Source organism: Puntigrus tetrazona, chromosome 17 (genome assembly GCF_018831695.1).
Source record: "Puntigrus tetrazona isolate hp1 chromosome 17, ASM1883169v1, whole genome shotgun sequence".
NCBI lineage: Eukaryota > Metazoa > Chordata > Actinopteri > Cypriniformes > Cyprinidae > Puntigrus > Puntigrus tetrazona.
Window position 1 is genome coordinate 21,640,887 of NC_056715.1, and position 21,080 is coordinate 21,661,966.

Below are 21,080 nucleotides of genomic sequence, written 5' to 3' on the forward strand. Positions count from 1 at the left end.
CATTAAGGGTTACGTGAAACCAAGTTATTATTAGGAGGGCTGCTATAAAGTTAATGTTATACTGTGACGAAAGCTGTAGTTATTATTGCAAATTTGATGTAAATTCTAGTAGCTGATTTAAAGTTTTATGATTGATCGCAGCACAAACAGTCTTTCTTTCTTCATTTCACAATTAATTGCGGGCTACCAAGCAACCGTTTCAGTTTGTTTGTAACTAGGGCAACAAGAGAAGCATAGCAACAACAGTCGATTCAGGCGGTTTGTGTTTTTGGTAACCAATGCATATTTTGCCCGCCAACATGTGCAAGCGTGTGTGTGTGTGTGTGTGTGTGTGTGTGTGTGTGTCTCGTCCCAGAAGGCGATCGGTTGTGATATTCCCCGACGACGTTATAAGCAGACCTCGCTCACAGCTGCAGGGATAAACAGAGGTCATAAATGTGCGCTCCAAGAAACGAGGTTGCGATTTTACTGACATTTTACAGAATGTTTATTTAATAGATCTGGTTTCGTATTGAATAAGCCTGATACGGGACGGACGCACGTGTGTCGCAGAGTTGCAATAATCGCTCAGGGACTAGCTGTTTATCTGAATTCAACAGGAAATTGAGGTGGAGTATTGCCTTGCGTGTGCACCATTTTTGAGGAAGCTGGCAGAGCCATCACGGTCGGTGGAGGCCTTCAACCACACGTGTTCATCTCACCAATTCCAGGCCAGTGTTATGAATGCGCTCAGTGAAGCGCGGACATTATCTTTGAATCGCATGCAAGACAGGGTTTGGACTTCACCCCCATCACATTTATTTATTTATTTATTTTTTTACATTTGTTCTCAGGAAGTTCAAATATTTCTAAACTGTATCTAGGCAAGCACTCTGCACTCAAGCTGATAATTTTTTTTTTTTTGTTATGGCCAGTCACTCTTAAATGTTAAAAAAATTCCAATACAAATATCTAAACTTGCCTAAATGCATATACTTTAGATGTAAAATAAAGAGTTTTGTTTTTTGAGAAAACGAGACAAAAGTAAAACCACTTTTAACAGTTTGATCAGAATTTCAGTAAAAGTTATTACTGCATGCTAGTTAAATTATTTCATTTTATTTTAGTACAATTTATTAAAAAGTGATAGATTTTTTTAAGTTGATTGGCTTTTAAAAAGCTCTTAAAGTCTTTATGTACGTTCATAAAACTGTCAGAAGTTGGATTAATAAAAATAAATCAATAAATCATTGGTTGCTTGATTGAAAATATAACTGTGAACAATGAAATATCAATTGTCCGATAACCAGTGTGGTTCAGGAATATCGCATATCCTCAATAATATGATATTCTTTTTTCATAATGCTGTCATAATAGTTCTGAAAACCTTTTGACTGGTTGTTGAGAAAATCAAACAAAAAATTCGAACAACTAAAAGGTCTCGAAAAGAGACTTCATCTTCTGTTATGAACGGCGTTATTAATTTACCTTGTGGTTCACGACGAAGCCTGTCAGTTTAATAATGAAAACACGTGAAAGTGAGCACGTTGTTTTATTGATATGCTTCCTTTAGCCTCGTTCGTATTTTAGTCATAATAAAAAGCGATCGCGCTTCCTATGTTTTCTGCTCGATTTAGATAAATCCAGTGAAATCTGAGCTGCACCTGCAGCACACACGTCCGATCTCTAAATCCAGCAGCCTTGGTCTGTCACCGTGACCCAGCGAAGTCCTCAACTCCGCTTCTCATTTGACATATGCTTTTTGCATAATACGTGAAAACAAAACAAATAGATAGAATGCAAAAAAAAAAAAAAAAGAGAAGCTAGTGTTTTTTTTTTTTTTTAAGAAAACAAGCTGTTAGTCAATGAATAGAGGGCAAGTCTAAAAGGAGTGAAGTGTTTTATTTTCCTAGCATAGAATTAGAATAGATAGTGCTAGAGTTAGAGGGTCAAATGAAGATTTTTATAAATACGCACATCTTTAAGCATATTTAAAAACTCATGTTAGATATGTAAACGTCATTAAAACTGGATTTCACCGCAGTTGCTTGTCTGCTTTATCCGTCTCACTTGTTTGTATTACAATTAATCTTCAGACAAAATGTTATGTTATGCTAAGCCCCGGGAGACAGGAAAGGACTAAACGAAACACTGATACTCCCTGTCAGTTTCTGAGGGAGTGCTGACATTTAAGTGCCTTCAGACTACATTATCCAAGGACCTCTGATTTATAAAGTCAGTTTAATAATTCCCATTTCTCAACGGACGTTGTTCTCTCCCACCTTCTGGCATGCGTTTTGGTTAATGCAATATTGACAGCGGTGTTCAGGAGGAGTTGAAGCACGCTTTGTCTGTTTGATCTGACCCAGCGTTTTTTTTTCAGGCAGGCGCTGGGGCTCTGTGGTTTTTTTTGGGTAAATGTTTTTTTTGGGTTTCCATATCAATATTTTTTGAATCTATCGCCCCGTAATAAATTACCCCACAGAAAAGTTGATTTGCACTCTGAGACTTAAATAACTCCCACAAACTCCCGCTCATGACGTTTCCTGACAGAATAATAAATAAGCTCTGGTTTATGTACTTTGTGATTATCTCGACCTTGCTGTGGAATAATTTGACGTTAGTAGGGAAAATGGTTGCCTGTCTTCCTGATGACCCCGTAAACTCATCCAAAGGGCTTCCCCCACCAGTGTGCCTGATCTATTTGGATCCGGTTTCAGGATCTCGCTACGAAGCGTTAAAGGGATAGTACCGCCGAAAATGAAAATTCTGTCATTCTGTCATAGACGGCAAGGGCCCAGAAACGTAATCGTTAAAAAAAGTCCATAACCGTAATTTTATGAAGCGAGAAGGATACTTTTTGTATGCAAGAAAACAAAATGTCAACTTTTTCAGTCACGTGACCAATTCAGAGACCTGGATGGCAAAACATCCACAGTACTGTAGAAAAAGCCCGCCGGTTTTCCATTTGTTTAACAGCCACAAATATTTAGATCACCTCTCGAAACAATAAAACAAAGGTATGTGAATAAACTTTCTGTTTTGGAATCGTTTGCAATCTATATTAAGCTCCTGTGGGAGTATTTCAGTCATTAAACAGTGCAACAAAATGTTGTAGAACATTCTGGGCCTTAAACACGAGAGTAGCATTGCTGTCTGTGCAGGGTCAGAAAGCTCTCAAATTTCATCAAAAATATATTAATTTGTGTCTTCCACGAGGATAAGTAATTAATGAGAGAATTGTTATTTTTGAGTGAACTCTGGCTTTAAGTAAAATGTAGCACACAAGTTAAGAAATTCGACAGGTTGTTGTTGTGTCAGCTTGTGTCGTCTTGTTGTTTTTCTAGAAATGCTTGGGTAAATTGCAACACTCGACTAGCGCTTGCTTTCTGACAGTTGTTCCTTGATGCGCGTTGTCTAAATGTCAAGGTTTTCTAACAGCACAGGCACGTTGATGGCTCTGACGAATGACGGTTTATAGCTCAAACCAGCTTCGGGTGTCGTTTCGCATCCTACGGACAGTTAGGGTTCTCTGGATCTCAACTCTGTGTTGCTAGGCAACAGATATTTTTATCCAGGCTTCATTTTTATGTCAGAATGGAATCTGGTATGATGGTATCCTAAATGTAAAAAAAAAAAAAATGTGTTTAATGTTTTTTTTGTTAAAACCATTTTTTTTTCCTTTTTTTGTCCTGAGGAAAAAAGTAATGTGCGTTTTTTTTGTTTGTTTGTTTCTTTCAGGAAAAGAGGAATAGAAGTTGTTCAGGTAAGTGGAACTATTTTGCCATTTAGTCAAGTTTTGTAAAGATTTTCTGTGCTGTGTTTCATACAACGTAGAATTTACAACCTTTAAAAGTTAATGGTAAATATTCAGTGCTACGCATATAAAATAAAGTTCCTTCATTACACAATAATAAAACCTGTTCCAGAGACAGGTGTGAAATAATAAATGATCCTCTCAGTTGATCATTTGACCAGTAAAACAAATGCTAGCTCTGCATAATTTATCCACTGCAGTTCAGTTTCTTGTTTTCTTTTCCTTAGTGTACAAAACTTGTATACTTTACATTCTGATTGGTGGACCTTGCTACAGAATTATGGGTAGTGTAGTACATTCCCTTGAAAATATGAAATGAACATAAATATTTCTATGGAAACATAAAATTTACTTCCAGTAAAATGCTGTGGTTGACCTTGTGGCTGAGATTCCTTTCAGAATGACGGTTCTGCACAGGCCCCTCCCACACAGACATTTGTTGACTCCATTACAGGAGAAGACACAATGTCTTAGATCGAGTTATTGAGGTGTTTTGTTGTTGGATGTAATAATGAACATAGCGAGTTGTTATTTACTCCCGACATCTGAGCCACTGAAGACACGGAGGATTAACTTTACTCTAGTTTTTATAGAGAATGCGATAATCCCAGGTCTGTGTGGATGCATCTATGTTCGCGTGAAGAAAATAATATTTTTTTTTCATAAATCACTTTTTCTGCTCATTAGCATTTAAAGCGACATGGGCTAGAATGGCTTAATGAAAACAGATCTGATTTTGACATGTTTCTTTTTTTTTTACATTACCATAGAGAAATTTTAACCAAATTATGTTATAGACTTTTCATTAAGACCCAAAAGAGTCATACAGAACTTGTGTAAAATGGGCACCCGATGAACCCTTCAAAAATCCCTATGAGAATAATACTTCCTGAAAAAAGTCCACTGAAAAAAGTGAGCGGACACTGTATTAAACATATTAAAAATAAAGCTTGTGGCCTCTGGTTTCACAACCACTTTATAGGGAGAATGTTTAGTAGTAGTTTACAGTAGAAGTAGAAAGATGTGTTGGGTATGCGGCTGTTTGCGTATAACAGTGTACAGATGAACTGAAAATGCGAATGAAATGCTCAGGGCCTGTTGATAATATACAGGCTGAAGCTCTGTTCCTGATTCTTAGGAGATTGAGCAGGTGTTTAGAGCTGAAAAGTGCTAAACACAAAATATTTCTGTCTCTTTGTCTGTTCGGCTTGTGTTTGAAAGCGGAAAGTGTGGTTAGCTTGTTTTCATTAGAGAAACTGTTTTGATAGTGAAGCCCAAATTGTTCTCATTGGTTTTGGCTAAGCATGCTAATGTTAGCATTTGACCAATCAACAAACCCAAGGTCTGGTAAGCGTTCCTTTCGCTGTGAGACCACAAAGCAAAATCCTTGCCAGTAAAACGAACACTGTGTTTCAGCAAATGACAATATTTATGAACATTTAAGGATCCTCGGAGAGTTGGATGTTAAAGATCACAGACTCTTACTTTGCGTTGCAGTTGAGCATCGTGTTATTGTTTAGTCTCTGAAAATAGCTGAAAATAGTTTCTCCAGTAGTACAAGTTCTGGGTAATACCTGCTGGAAGGAACACACACCAAAGATATCGTATAGGCTTAAGTAAGCACCTAACAGTCATAGAAACCTATGCATTATAAAAATGTAGATGTCTGCTTCATTTGACCTTGTTTGCTCTCGGCTACGTCATCACTTTCCGTGTGCGTGTTTGACCTTCACTGTAATCGGGGGTCACATCAATGCATGCGAATTTCTAAAAAGCAAGCAGTCCCTTGAGGCTGACCTCAAGTCTTTTTATTTAAGTGTGGGAAAAACAAAGGCAGGAGTCTCTGGTGAATTAATAGCCCAGTACAGGCTCCTTGGAATTGCCTTCAACACACACACACACACACACACACACACACATGTTGGTATTTCTGGTTATATGTGGACTCTCCATAGGGGTAACGGTTTTTATACTGTACAAACTGTATTTTCTTTCGCCCTACACCACTAAAACCCTAAACCCTACACCAAAGGAAACTTTTTTAGATTTCCCAGAAGAAAAACCAACCAACCAACCAAAAAAAAAAACCCATTTTGTATGTTTTTTTGTTTTAAGCCTTTTGAATTACAGGAATATTGGCAGTGTCCTCCTGAGATATTGTCTCATAAGTCACCTTCTCCTTGTAATACCTGTGTCATACCCATGTCAATATACAAATTTGCACCCTCATATGTCACAAACACACACGCATACACACGTATATGTGATTTCTTTTTTCCCCCACACATTTACAATTTAGCATTTTACTTGCGTTTACTTACTTTGCATAGTTGCGTTTAAAGACATTGGAAACTTCTCTGAACAATTTTTTTGTTTGTCTGTGATTTAACAATATTGCCAAATACAGTTTGTGAAATCAAATGTAACAAAACACACCTGAGTCAGACTTTTTGTACTGCTCATCATCTCTATTACTCTTCTGTACTTGTTGGCCAATCTCGTTATGTCTGTGTAATCCCGTAAAGTTGTAATACATTCAACCACATTAACCTGCGCAATGACTTCATCAGGCTCAGTTCCTCGCTAAACGCTTCATGATTCATGTTTAATCCTCCAGCTTTGAAGCGGTGAGACTCCATTAGGATGTTTCCTGTTCCTCTCAAATGCATTGATCCACGAAGAATCCTCTAGGTCCATTCTTTTTTCTTTTGACTGATACATTTTGTATCATAATGTGATGAATAATTAGTCAAAGCCCTCTTTAATGGTTTTCAGCCATTTACTCTGGTCATCTTCATGTGCTCTACATTATTCCTATAGATATAGGGTACTTATCTTTCTTCTCAGTGGGCTTTTATTCTAATTTCTCGCTTATTTTCTGAAATGGATCCATCAAACATGAACCCTAGCTGGGAAGAGTGTCAATATTTCATGAATGAGGGAAGATTAAAGAGCGATGACATCAGCAGGCATAGATTTGCCCCCCTGCCTCTGCTTTTTTCTTCTATTCAAGGCTGTTTTTGGTTCTACAAATGACATGTTTCACTGTAGATGCAGCAAATGGAATATTTTTCTGTCAACATATGGTGCGCACGATTCCATAACGGATGTCTTTGTAATTTGGCCTCCAAAATAATTTTTCACCTGACAGCAAGGCCATTAAAGCCAAAAAAAATGTGTTCAAGTAACAACATTTGAAATGAAACCTGAGAGATTTTACAAAGACGGCTTAAAAGCAATCAGTATGAGTTAAAGACACACAGATATGGCCCGAAAATGATACAAAGGCTGTGACTGGGGCAGTACCTTTTGAAAAGGTACACATTTTTACACTTTAGGTGCAGATGTAAGCGTATGTGAGTTTATGTGAACATATTTAAAGTAGCATATAAACACCGATTGACACGCATTCATATAGCTCATCAAATATGGCAAATTGGGATAGTAATTGCATTAAAGGCTTTAAGACCTGCATTCGGTCTTTAAAGCCTTTTAATGGAAAGCTGCTGCTGTTGTTTGTTATTAATGTTAAAGCGCGAACCATTCACTTCTGTTCACTGAATAACTTCAGTTGCTTTCATGTGACTCAACGTATGTTAATATGTTCTATTGTTTTTCTATGCGTATCCAATAGATTTGAAAAGGAACCTTTACTGTTGATTAACTGCTATCAAATCAGCCTCACCCAGGCAGAAATGCACGTCCTTGTGTTCTGTGGCTTATTAATGGCTTGCTTTCAAAGCTACCGCGCGCTGCTACGAATCGTCTCTCGTCCTGATGATTTTAACTCTGAACGACAGCTTTAGGATGTTACTGGGCGAACAGCTCACCTAAATTCATTTGGGGTTTTATTCTGCACGTCTCCCCTCCGGCAGCCATCTGTGGGCATGAGTCATCATCAGCGCAGCGCCCGGTCAGTCTCTGACCTCTGCTTGCTCATTTCTGCCATCGGCTCTCGGGATGATTTAGTAATGAGGAATCTGACGGGCTGTGAACAGTTACAGATTCAGATTAGTTATTTTTTTTTTGCTTTTATACGTTTCGTTCGCTTGCTTCTGGCTGCGTAACATCAAGTGAAATAAACTGTGCAGAGGCGTTTTCGGACGTCACGGGTCGTGTAGTGCCTTGAGGAGCGGGCGGACAGACTTTGGTGTTTTGTTACTTGTGTCTCGGATGGCGTAAAGCGTCATGAATAACTGATTGGTTGTGCGTCTCTACACAGACATGAATGGAGAAGAGGAAGTGGCTGTTAACACGGCATAATATATTATCGTCGGTAACTAAACAAACAACTAAACTAAAAAAAGATATATATATTAATTATGTACATTGTTAATTAACTTATTGTTATTGATGATTTTTATTACAGCTGCGTTTAACCCTTAGAGAGTGTTATATTCATATTAAAATACCTTGGTAATAACAGTGTAACTAAGCTCTGCTCTCTAATGTAAATTGACTGTACAATGCACCGTACAGTGTAACAGTTGAAATGAGATTTCCTCATGAATGTATGATGAAAGACCTGTACTAGTAAGGTCTGATCTGATTATACCACTGTATCGGTTTTCCTCCAACTGTCTTTATGAAGTATTACGCACGAGTAACTCTGCAGTGTATTATGTGTTAGAGATCCGTCTCCAGTTACTTTACAGCTCCTCCGTGCGAAGGAGGAGCCGCTGTTTAGCCAACAAACCGAGAGAGAGTTGTGGCGCTGCGCCTTGCTCAGCAAGGACAAACACACGACCGTAGGCCGTCAGGGGTGTGTTTCCGCTGTCCACAGAGGGCTCGTGGTGGAACGGCCTGTCCGTGTACAGTAAGCATGAGATTATCAGAGGCAGAACAGGTTTGTCAGCACATCAGCACCTTGGGATTTGAGCTGGTTGTAGGCTGGAGTTGCTCTTAACATCGATGCTTGACCACTCGGGAGATGGCCCCTGCTGGAAACAAGTGGAAGGGGGGAAAAACCACTAAATATAAAGCCGCTTTGGAAAGTCAGATGGGTTTAAACATTCAACCATACAAGGAAATAGATTGTGTCCCTCTAGCTCTTGGCCATAAATAGTCTATTGCCTTTTTTTTTTTTTTTTTTACGTAAGGGTTATTGCGCCACTGGTTTAATGTGCCACCAAGTGAAAGGGAAATTAAAGTTTAAAAGCAGTTCTTATTTTCTGATAAATATATATATATATATATATATATATATATATATATATATATATATATATATATATATATATATATATATACACACACACACACATAGATTCATTAATAGATTCATTGAACTGAACCGTTTCTAATCAGTCAAAAAGATTCGGTCAGAGATTTAAATCATGGTCCCAAGCAATAAGCATCGTAAAAAGATGTGGTTGAATTTTAGTAGTATCTAGATTTTATAGTACCGGTCAAGCTGAGCTTTTTAGTTATTTCGTGTCACATTTAATCATACAGAAACGGCTTCTGGATTTCTAGGTGCCAGTGTTTGAAAACAGCTCGAATAAGGATTCTGCTTTTTGATTAAATCATTGAAACATTTATGTATTGTAGACACATTCTTTGTAATGGTATAAAGTGAAAACACAAGATCATAATATACTAAAATGGCACACTACATGTATTGTTTACATTCATTATTCATTAACTACTGCCAGGACATTTAATATTTTTGTACACCGTATTCCACTGCAGCCGTGCTATCTTGCCATGGACATTTGATAAGGTTATCAAAAGTCAGCAAAAAAAAATTATGCTTGTAAAAAAATTGCAGTGAATTAACAAAAAAACCCCCAAAAATGCTCAACTTCAAACAGTTTGTTTCCTGGTAATGATATTAATATTAATAATAAAATTAATGCATGTCAGCCACGCATTATATTGACCTTGCCAGCACTGCAGCAGATTCGTGCTCTGAGTGTAAATGATGACCTTTCACCTTTCCCGTTCTCTGCAGCTCGACCTGAGTCAGCCGTTAGAGGAGCAGGGTCCCCTGGATGTCATCATTCACAAGCTAACAGACCTGATCCTGGAAGCGGACCAGAACGACACCCAGTCCCTGCTGCTGGTCCAGCGAGTGCAGGTGAGAGAGCCTGTCTAAACATGTGTTCTGTGCTCTTCAGACCCTGCCTCCATCTACAGCTCCGATTAAGATGCAGGAATTTCAATCTGATTAAAGGCTGCAGTACACTACACAACTTTTGCCCAGATTTCTGCCCCGATTAACTGTCTGTAGAAGCTGACGATTGATGCTGAAAGTCAGAGCCAACTTGCGGATTGGAGTTTATAGATTTTGTGTAGTGTATCAGTCACATACTTTTTTAGAAAAAGGCTCCTCAATTTTTTTTTTTCCTTGAATGCAATCTCTTTGTCATTCACTTGTAATTCAAAGGAAAATGAAAGCAATCTCATTTGTAATTATTATTTTGAATTATGATTATTATTATTATTATTCTTTCATAACTGGTTTCAATGTTTCAACCTAACATATTTTCTCCAATATATACTTGCATGTGTTTGTGTTTAAATATACATAACAAATACACACAGAACACAAATATATGTATACAGAACTTATAAAATAAATGCTGTTAGATTAGTCTTGAAAAATGGTATCACAAGATACATAATAAATAAATCGGCATATTAGAATGATTTCTGATGGATCATTTGACACTGAAGACCGGTGTAATGGCTGCTAAAATCGGCATTGCATTATAATTGAAATATATATTAAAATAGGGAACAGATTTTACATGAGCCTTTTGTGATTGCTTTCAAAAACTCATAAGACCCATAATATGTAAGGAATAATTGGCAATAAACCGCTGAATTATTAGAAAAATCATGAATTTTAAAAAAGCTGAAAGCATGAATTATTAGAAAAATAATGCACCGCTTTGGGTGATTTTTCTTCACCACCAGCCCCCTTGTTACCTTGCTTGTGAGAAGCTAAGTTGTTTTTAAGTGAACATTGCTGATAAAGTCGTCAGATTAGCGCTAACAACGTTAGCGTGCGAACCGTGTGCGAGTCTGACATAGAGTGTGTGCTTTTCATACATAATAAAAACGTAATTTTTACGTCAAAGCATGGAAATGATCTGTTGTTTTTATCGTATTGATTACTGTTTTTATTTGTTTGCCCGTGTCTTTTGTAAGTTTCGCTTGTTAGACCTTTGAAACAATAGAAATCGTTAGGCAAGGTGATATAGTCACGGAATGCGGGTGCGTTTCCCTGAAAGTAATTGCATACCTTAGAACGTTCGTCAACCAATCAGATTTTATCACTCAGTGGCCCCGTACTTTACAGTTATTTCAAACTTGTATACTTATAACATACTGCGATAACAATGCACAAAAGACCTTTCTGCTTTAATTCAACTTCTCATCCTACAACTTTGTGTTTGTGTCGTCGTCTTATGAAACGTAACCTCAGGTACTCACCTCTAAATGAGAACGTAAGAGCTCTGAGCCTCTTAATGTTCTTAAACAAAGCTCTCCCCTAAGACCGCGCTCTCACTAAGCATGCGCTTAATGTATGTTACATAGATTTACATAACACACGTAATGATCTGAACACTGAAATAACATTCACTCTAAACCTTATGAAAACCGGAGATCTTTTTGGGGTTTTTTTTTTGCTGTCGTTTAATTTTTTTTTTTTTTGCCCATTATTCAGAGCTGATAGAATGCGTGTCTTCACACTATCTGATGTGCGAGTTGATTTGATCCAACGTTCGGTACACTGGGATCAGCAACTAAATATCCAAACAGTAAATGATGGAAATGGTAAAACGCATGAGAACAGAATGCATTTCCTCATATTCTGTCAAACGTTATCATATGACTGGAGTGAATGGGGGCAGTGGAGGGAAAGACAGCGAGTGGTTATGTCATGCCAACTGAATGCAAGGCTGCGAGGATGTTTCTTTTACGTAACGGCAGTGTAAAAGGCTTCATGTGTACGTGTTTTAGTATGTGCGGCATGTTCATTCATGCGTGCCAGTTCATACATGTTAGATAAATGCGTTTTAACACCAGTAAGTAATGTTAGAAGATTTTTGGTTAGTCACGTTATTGCCTACTGTTTCCTGTACGCCTTTCTTGTCGTGACCTGTTCCACTGGTATTGCAGGATTATATTGACGCTCACCCAGAGACCATCATTCTTGACCCACTTCCAGCCATCCGAACTCTACTGGATCGCTGCAAATCCTACCAGCTGGTGCACAGGATAGAGGACTGCATGAGAGGTACTGTGATCCAGCACACGAGTTTATAGCTGAACGGGGTGAACTTTATAAAGTAATAGTTTGGTCGGAGCTACTGTAACGCAGCAGTTGGCACGTTGAGCTGTGGCGCTCATACGGGTAAAACCGGTTTGAGCCTGACCTGCCCGACCTGTTAATTTTGCTTAAAGAAATCTCCAAAAATGTACATTTCTGGATTCATTTCCGCATATATTGTCTTTTTAATTACTTCTGTGGAACCAAAAAGGTGTTTTAAAAGATTTTCATTTCTGACTGGTCTTTTCCATATAACTGGGGACCGGGGTGGTCAAGATCCAAAATGACAAAATACAAAATAAAAGTATGGTAGAAATGACTCGTGCACTAATTTTGAAACCATTTGACAATTTAAGTCATTATGTACTGGAGAATTTAATGCCTGTAAACTGTATCTGATTCATTGTAAATGAATCACTCTTTTGAATCAAATAAATCATTTTTTGTAGTAAACAAAATTAGTTTCTAACTGATCGGATCGTAGCTCTTTAATTCTATAATTCAGTGCATTTGGCTTCAGGAGAGCATGAGTTAGTTTCTCTGCTGTGTGCATTATCTATCCTTTCTTCTGTGCATTTTGACATTGACGTGACATTTTTAAAAAATGAATGCAATGCAGTTTATGTGCATATCCGGAACAGAGATGAGCAAAAAAGGGGGGGGAAAAAACAAACAATCCATTGCCAATTTAAAGTAATTTAATATTACACAGTATTGTGATACTTCAACATGTTTATGGTATAATGACAACCATGCATTCATTGTATTTGCCTTGAAAAATGTGCATTTAAAATGTACATTAATAATTTGTAATCCTTAAGAAAGCCATACAGGTTTAATGCAATGTAAGGCTGAGCAAATAACGACACTTAATAATGAACATATTTTTGGGTGATCTTTTCAATAGTCGATTCCTCCAGAACACCCATATTATTTCAGAGTCATCTCCCCTCCGCAGAAAGCATTTGGTTCTTCCCTGGGCAGGCGCGTATGTTCATCTATATTTGTCTTTGTGGGCATCATGTGTGTCCGGGTTCTATTGAACCAGACGTGACAGATGGTTATGTAACAAAATCATCTGTAAGCCCCCAGTCTGTGTCTCTCCTTTTCTTCTTTTGCCCTAATATCAGAGCCTCCCACTCTTTCTCTAGCAAAAACATTAAAGACGTGTTCAGTTACGCTGCAAACAGTGAAATCAAAGAAATCACACGATATGTCTCTGAATGCACCAAATTATTTATAATTAATCACGTAGTTAAGTACTTTCTAAAAAAAGACTCAAAGTGACGAAATGCAAAATAAAGTTAAATTGGTGTTTAGTATGGGTTTATATATATATATATATATATATATATATATATATATATATATATATATATATATATATATATATATATATATATATATATATATATATATGGGTCCCTTTTAGACGCCGTGTGAAGGACAATCATTCTAGCAATTCTCGATTAGGTCAGGTGCTACTAAACGCATTGAAACGCAACACGTCGAACAGACAGCTCCATGGTAAACATGCTGCAATGTAAATGTTAGATTGGATGGTGTCGGTACTTGCAGATGACACAACTACCAAATTACACCCTGGCCATCTGTCACCATCTCTGTTTGTTTGGTCCTCTCACATTCACAGGCGGACACAGCGCCACATCCCTCTCTTTAGCAACAGTAAGCATGTCTGACAGTGGTTGCCATAGCAACACAAGTGGCAGCCGCTCTAGATACTCTAAGCATAGCAGTGTTAACACCATATTGGGTAAAATAGTTTTCGGTATTGACTGACATGTATTTATAATCAACATTTTTCTCATCTTCACTTCATTTTTTTTTCACTGAACGTCTTGCAATGCATTGTGGGATTTTATGCTTTCATGATTTTATGCAACATCAGTGTTATTGTCTGCTAAGAAATAAAAAAGAAAAAAGATTATTAAGATTATATTAAATAGCCTATCTATTTTTTTTTGTATGAACAGCCAATCAGCTGCACCATGTGATGATGTCATTATGATAGATCAAGTTAGAACATACCAGCCTGTGCTTGTATTTATTCTTATTATTTTATTTATATTATTGGTGTTACTTTATAGCCATTTTGGTATATAATAACAATATTTTTTTACCAAATTTTGCAGACTTACAAATACGCATGATTTTAGAACTGTTTAAATCGGTTTCATTTTAAAATCATTAGATTGGAAATTGTGAGAAATTGTGCAGCCCTAATTGGTCAGCTTTTCATGCTCTGGTTCACTTTTTGTATTATTAAATGTTGTTAAAATCAGCAACTAAAACAACAACAGTAATAATAATAAACAAAATAATAATAATAATAATAATAATTTTTACGGATCATGGATCTCACGGATCGGGTCACACTACGGATATCGAGTCACAGATCGGATCATTTTCTGATCATCCAAGAATAAAAATTACTTAAAAGCTTACTTTACCCCAGAAGAAACTACTAGCTTAACCACTCAAGTCAGTAATATGACGAGAACAACTGCACAAATTACAAGCATAGATGAACAGTGGTTCCCAACAACATTCCTGGAGGCCTCCCAACACTGCATGTTCAGATTACCAGCTCATTAGTAGAGACTCCAAGAGCTGAAATGGGTGTTAGACAAAGGAGAGATGCAAAATGTGCAGTGTTGGGGGGCCTCCAGGTACATGTTTGGGAACCACTGGCCTACAGCGTAAAATTATAGGCTACGCAAAAACGGTAACAGTGGTATTCAGGTGCAGAAATGTAATAATTAAGTGTAAAACAACACAGAAAACGCTTGCTGCATACGTTAAATACAAATGAATGTTTGTTAAAGCTGTTGTGTTGTTAGCAGACCGGACGGAAGTAGGTATTTCTAGGCTACTGTCTCTTTAAGACTAAACGCACGGACCTAATGCTGACACGCATTCTTTAGTCAGCGTTAATGTATATGTTAACTTAATCTACTCCGTTTACCAGAATACTTGCCAAAAAGGGTATTTTCAGACCCGATCAAGCTTCCGAATCGCGCCCCTCTCTCTCTCTCTGCCCCGGTTCCGCTTCTTTTACATCTGAATGGTTTAACATTTCTTCATTGTGTAAATCGGAAAGGCAAAACACGTGCGAACGTTAACTTTAACTCTATGGTGGTTGAACCTAACAGTTCATCCGCGAATCGTGTCCGTACCGAACTGTGGAGACCGGTCCGTACGGATCATCTATGATCCGTGTGCTGTGTAGTACAAGCGTCTGGAAAAAGTTAGTCACGGACACCGTTTATTTCCAGTAAGAGGGACGAGGTGACATGGAACGTAGAGCTGGCGAAGTCCTCGAGACAGATGAAGGATGGAGGCTGAGAGGATCAGCCACGGACTCGCTGACATGTGCAGGACAGGAGGCACCCTACTGATACATTTTCAGACGTCCGCTCAAATCTAAAATTCTGTATGAAATGAGTAGGATTATTTGATTTAATTTTTTTGTACCTTTTGGTTGCTCGGTAGAGTTTTGGGAAGGAGCTATGATCTGTGATCTGTGCATCGGTTGATGAATTCCCACCAGTGTTCACCAGCACGCAGGAAGTCGCCCACACTTGCTGTAATGAATGCTGTTTGTCATCCGACTCCGCCTTTATTTCTGGTCTATTTCTTAATGAGACGCCTAGCGGTTAGCGCCACTTTTTCTGGCTCCGCTCTCATGCATATGACTCATGCACCTCCTGAAGAGCTTCACCTAAACATTTGTCCTGCTGTCTTACATTCTGTCCGTGGAGACAAAGCAGGACACCGCGTGTTTGTGTGCGTTTCAGACTTTATAAGGCAACGATTCTCACCTTAAACTCAGCGTCTGCTTTCATGGTATTGCGTTTAGCTCTCCCTTTTATTGTTTATCAGCTCAAAGCGGTTTTATTAGTTTAAAGCAGCTTTGGTAGCGTTTCATCTGCGCATTCAGATTCAGTTTAAGCTTCATTATTAGATTTGCAAACAAAGAGTAGAGTATTGTACCCTGACCCGAAACAAAGGTATGAATGGATGGAGGAAGAGGCTCATATGATATTAGTCTTCCTGTCTGCGCTGTCCGGAGCCAAAAGTCCGTAGCAATGCTTTATAACCGTGTTCTAAACATTCCATGAATGTCATATAAACGTCTCGTACGGCTCCGGCTGGTCTGCGGAGAAGCTTGAAGTGTTTAGACAGAGCTGAGATTGATCCTGGACCCTCGCTGAGCCAGGAACGGGAACATCACTAAGCGCTCGTACCTGCGAGAGGATCTCGTTACTCTTCCCTTTTTATTTACAGAGCAGCTCTTGGCTAATTTAAATGGAATTTACATGTCTAATAATAAATCCTGCATTCGTAGGCATCAAAACATCTCTGCGTTGAAGCCTCGCGGACCGATTTGCTGCCGCAGAAAATTATTTCAGCTTCTCTCTCCGTCTGTAAAATCAGACAATAAACAGATGGTGAAAAAAGTCTGTGGGGCAACCGTTCCAGAAACAAGGAGCTCTATGTTTTGTTGCAGCATTTACGGAAATTGGACAGGAAGAAAATGTTTATTATTGGATCTGCAAGTCATCTCGATTGTCTTTTCTGAGCATCTAGGTTAGGGTTATCTATAGTTCGCTTCGTCTAAACAGTCATTTCATCATCATTTCATATCAACATAATTATTCATATATGCATAAACGTTGCCCCATGCCTCTATTGCAAGTGCATTACCATGTATGTTTTAGTTGATTTAAAAACGAGTAATACGCTGGAAATATTTTTTTTAAACCGAACATGCAAGTCTGGATTTCATTGTGGTTGAAATGTTTATAAATGGTAATAGTAGGTTGCTCACACCACTAAACCGCTTGTCGGAGATTGCTGCTGCCCTTTTTTACAGGCTTTCATAAATGCTTATGTAAGCTTCCTCTGGAATAGGAGAACAAAAAGCTAGCAGCTGGATAAATGGACCAGCTCTGATAAGAAAACCAGCACAGCTCTCTCCGTTTCAACACTACAGGATATTTCAGTAGCGATACCATCATTTACCAACTCAAACACTAGTTAGACAAAACAGGAAGTGACCGGCTAGCTTGCGATTTTGTTTCTCCACGAGGGACTTTGCCCAATCAGTACTGACCTTTTGTTTTTGCTTTTGCACTTGCTCAAATTAGTCAGTCCTCTATTAAGCGTTAAATAACGAATACACTACAATGCAAAGTTTGGGGCGGTATTAGGCTATTAGTAATTAAAAGAAATGTAATTAATACTTTTATTCAGCAGTGCTGTCAAGTTCAGTCATTCTTGAGCACTAAATTAGCATATTAGAATTATTTTTGAAGGATCATGTCGCACTGAAGACTCGAGTAGCGATGCTTGGACATCAACCTAAAATAAATTATAATACTGTCAAACTATATTTTATCCAAAATAAAAATGTTACATAATAAAAATGTACATAATAATGAGTGTGTACTGTGCATATTTATTATGCATATATAAATGTAACCATATGCCTTTATTCATTTATTTTTTAAAATATAATAATAAAATATATATTCATGTAAATATTTTCTAATTATATATATATATATATATATATATATATAGATATATAAATGTACATCTTATTGAAACAAAAACTTATTTTGGATTATTTTGGAGCGCTAATAAATTAAAAAAATTAATTTATGCTTCATCATAAATTAAAATAGGAAATGTAATTACAATATTACAGTTTTCAGTAGTTAGAAAAGTGTTTTTTTTTTTTACTTGTTAATGTTCATTTCAGCATTTGCAAATGCATTATTAAAAATCACAAGTGGTTTAACATTACGTTACATTAGTGCACTGTGAGCTAACACGAATAAACAACAGTTTTTTTCATTATTTATTGTGTGTTAGTTAATACATTACCTAATGTTAACACCTTATTGTAAAGTGTGTAACATTATTTCTCAAAGCAAGCTGTCAAAAGTGTTTCATAGCGTGTGCTAAAACCCTCGAGTCATGTTCTTCGGCGTTGAAAAGCATCTCATCATCGGTTTTGCTACCTCACCACACAGGGTTTACCGTGATCATATCAAGAGCGCAGTGTCATCAGCCTTTTGATGCTTCGACTCGTTTCCTGCGCTGCGCTTAAAAAGCCTCCTGAAACATGCCTTATCAGCCAAGATAACGGCGTGACTGGCATCCGGCTGAAAGCATGTAACTCTGCAACAAAGCAGATCCATTCACCGGACCTCTGGCCGGTTGCTTACTGGCCCAAGTCTGAAGAGCTATTCCCAAGTTAAGCCCCGGTATGCATGCTCTGTTTTGATGATTCATCCCTCTCCGATAATGCGCCTTTGGCTGGAATTCGCAAACATAGCTACTCATTCACAGCTATTGACGCTCTTGTTCCGTCTGTGCCTCTGTTTGCTCGTCCGAGCGATACCCAGGACAGTGAGAGTACAGTATTTTCAAACAAAGCCTTGAACCCACGGGTCAGATTGCTGCGCTTCTATTGACCGGCTCCTGCATTATGCAGAGTGAGTCAGGCTCGGTGCCTTGTGTCCATTGTTCTCCGTTCGCTAAAATAAATAGGGAAGTAAAAGCAACCAGAGATTTAGCTGATGACAGGAGACCTTACGCGTGTTGTTTAATGAGAGTCGCGAGGGATAACGCGGACAGTGGCGGCCACGGTTATTAGAGCACTTGCGTTTTCGCAATATAAAAAAATGGTTTTAAGGTAGCGCGTCAGGAGGAAATATCAAACGATCGTTTGGCCAGTATTCGTAATAATCCAGTGAGATTTTTGTCTGCGAACATGCCAGATTTCAAATCGCGTACCAGTCAGCCGCAGTTTAAGATAAATACAAATACTAACGGATAGTGTTTTTCAGGTATTTTAGACCTCTTCGAGTAGATTTCACACGTTGAGCTTTGACAAACCATCGCTTTTCCCCGTGTATTTCTGACACAACCTACTAGACCGGTGCAAAACCAGCATGGACCTCAGCGAAATGTTGATTTATATATCTCTCAAGCAGGACTCATCCGTCTTATCCTGTCTTTCGTCTCTCTCTCTCTGTAGATGTGAGGATCTGTTCTCCTCCATTTATGGTGCTGAACAGTGAGTGTGGCCCAGACACGCTGGAGCAGATCAAGCAGCACGGTCTTACATTCCCTTTCAGTAAGTTCCACCTTTTCCTTTCTTAAACTACAAATAAAAAGGTTTGCCAAGGGACCTCATTCTATAAATCCCGCGCCAAAAGCCGAACGGCGTTTGCAAACTTCGGCGGGTGAAATCCAGTCGTTTCGAAAAGAATCCGCTCAATCGTGAATTTCGTGGGAGCGAAATGTTCAAGTTTGTTGACCAACAAAAATCTGCTTGAAGCGAAAAGTCTTAAATATATTTTGTATCTATTATGTTTTTGAATGAGCAGCTGGTAGGAAAGCAACCTTTTTAAAATAAGAGTCGTGGTGTATTTCGCATTGTGTGTAAAATATTTTCGTTTTTTTTGTGCTATTATTGGTACGCATCTTGTATTTAATTTAACGGAAGCTCTTGTGGCTTCTCTCTTCTTCCCCCTGCTCTGTCACAGGAAGTAAAGACTAAAAACATTGCTTAACACGTTCAGTGTTTATATTTTGCCTTTTTTTAACCACGTTATTCACGTAGCAGCCAAATCAAAAACATTTTTTTTATGATTCATTGAACCAATAAATATCTAATAAATATCTTTAAAACTTATATGGATTAAAATTCAAATACAACATCCTGAAAAATTGATTTTTGTTTTTTTTTAGTCTTAAATTACGTTTTTAGAAGCTGAGTGGATTGCTAATGACTAAAAATCTTGTGTTTTCACTAATGTCTCGCACTAAACTGCTTTTAAGTCACAAAACTTTTCTTTTCTTCTCGTCTTGCACAGTTTGCAAAACCCGGGTTGCTCACGGAACTAACTCTCATGAGGTAAGAGATACTTTTCTAACTCTGCTTTTGCGAAAGTCACCACAGAGGTCGCGAAATGCTAATACGCACCAACCATTGTTACGAAACCCATTCTAAGCGATACTGAACCTCAGAAGCAGCTAAGGAAAGTTCAACACCTTGATATGCACACGAAAGGTTCTTTAAAGTGCAAATTAAAATCTAAAAACTCATATGTTCTTTGTAGAACTTAAAATGATGGTTCTGTGGAATAAACCCATTATTCTTGAGAGTCTTGAGAGTCTCTTTTCTCTGCGATCCTTTGCAGATGGCTATAATATTCAACGCAGAGGACCTAAAGGACGTGAAGCCACCCTGTGTCATTCAGAGTTTTATTAACCACAATGCCGTGCTCCATAAGGTGTTTGTTGTGGGCGAGTCGCACACTGTGGTGGAGAGACCGTCACTCAAGAACTTCCCCTCCGGACCGTCTGGTAAACCTTCAGCCCGCACTTCACTCTCTATAAATGTTATTTCCATGAAAGGCCACTGCTGCGATATGCTTCGTTTCACCTCGATTGGGCCGTTCGGTTTGTTTAGGCGTGATTTACGTTACAGCATTCCAGCTGTATAACCCAGAAGCCTTTGAATAGCTGACTTCGCTGACCGGCTAGCAGCAAAATTTGATCGACTCCTTTACACTGCAGGAGCGCTTAACCCGAGTCTGGTTTCCACTGTTTGCGTATGCTAATGCACTCGGAGTCCATGCAAACCAGTTACGGTTTCTGGGAGAGCGACCTGTTAGTTTAATGCAAATTCGGGAGGTCAGCTCTGTGTCTGAACTCACGCTGAACTTCACAAAGCACTAGCACACATGCCTTGCCTTCCAGCAGTATTCAAATATATATATATATAAAAAAACCTGTTTGAAAGAAGACTGAGACAAAGGAAAAAAGGGAGGTGCAGTGTTTCTAAAGACAGATCAGACAGGTAATGATTTCTAAGAATTCTATGTAGACGAATGTCCTAAGCAGGTTTGTGAAGTTCTTCAGTAAGACTCAGGAAATCATACATACAATGTGTATTTATGA

General features: G+C 38.2%; 1 protein-coding gene across 2 annotated transcripts in view; it reads left to right on the forward strand.

The window, feature by feature from the left end:
* itpk1b (inositol-tetrakisphosphate 1-kinase b) overlaps positions 1-21,080 on the forward strand; it is a 33,411-nt gene that overhangs the window by 7,746 nt on the left and 4,585 nt on the right. For both annotated transcript variants that reach the window (XM_043262675.1, XM_043262674.1), the window contains exons 3-8: positions 3,721-3,745; positions 9,750-9,875; positions 11,927-12,044; positions 19,150-19,248; positions 19,991-20,031; positions 20,318-20,483. In XM_043262675.1, the coding sequence (XP_043118610.1) occupies positions 3,721-3,745; positions 9,750-9,875; positions 11,927-12,044; positions 19,150-19,248; positions 19,991-20,031; positions 20,318-20,483 (575 nt within the window). The remainder of the gene's footprint in view (positions 1-3,720; positions 3,746-9,749; positions 9,876-11,926; positions 12,045-19,149; positions 19,249-19,990; positions 20,032-20,317; positions 20,484-21,080) is intronic.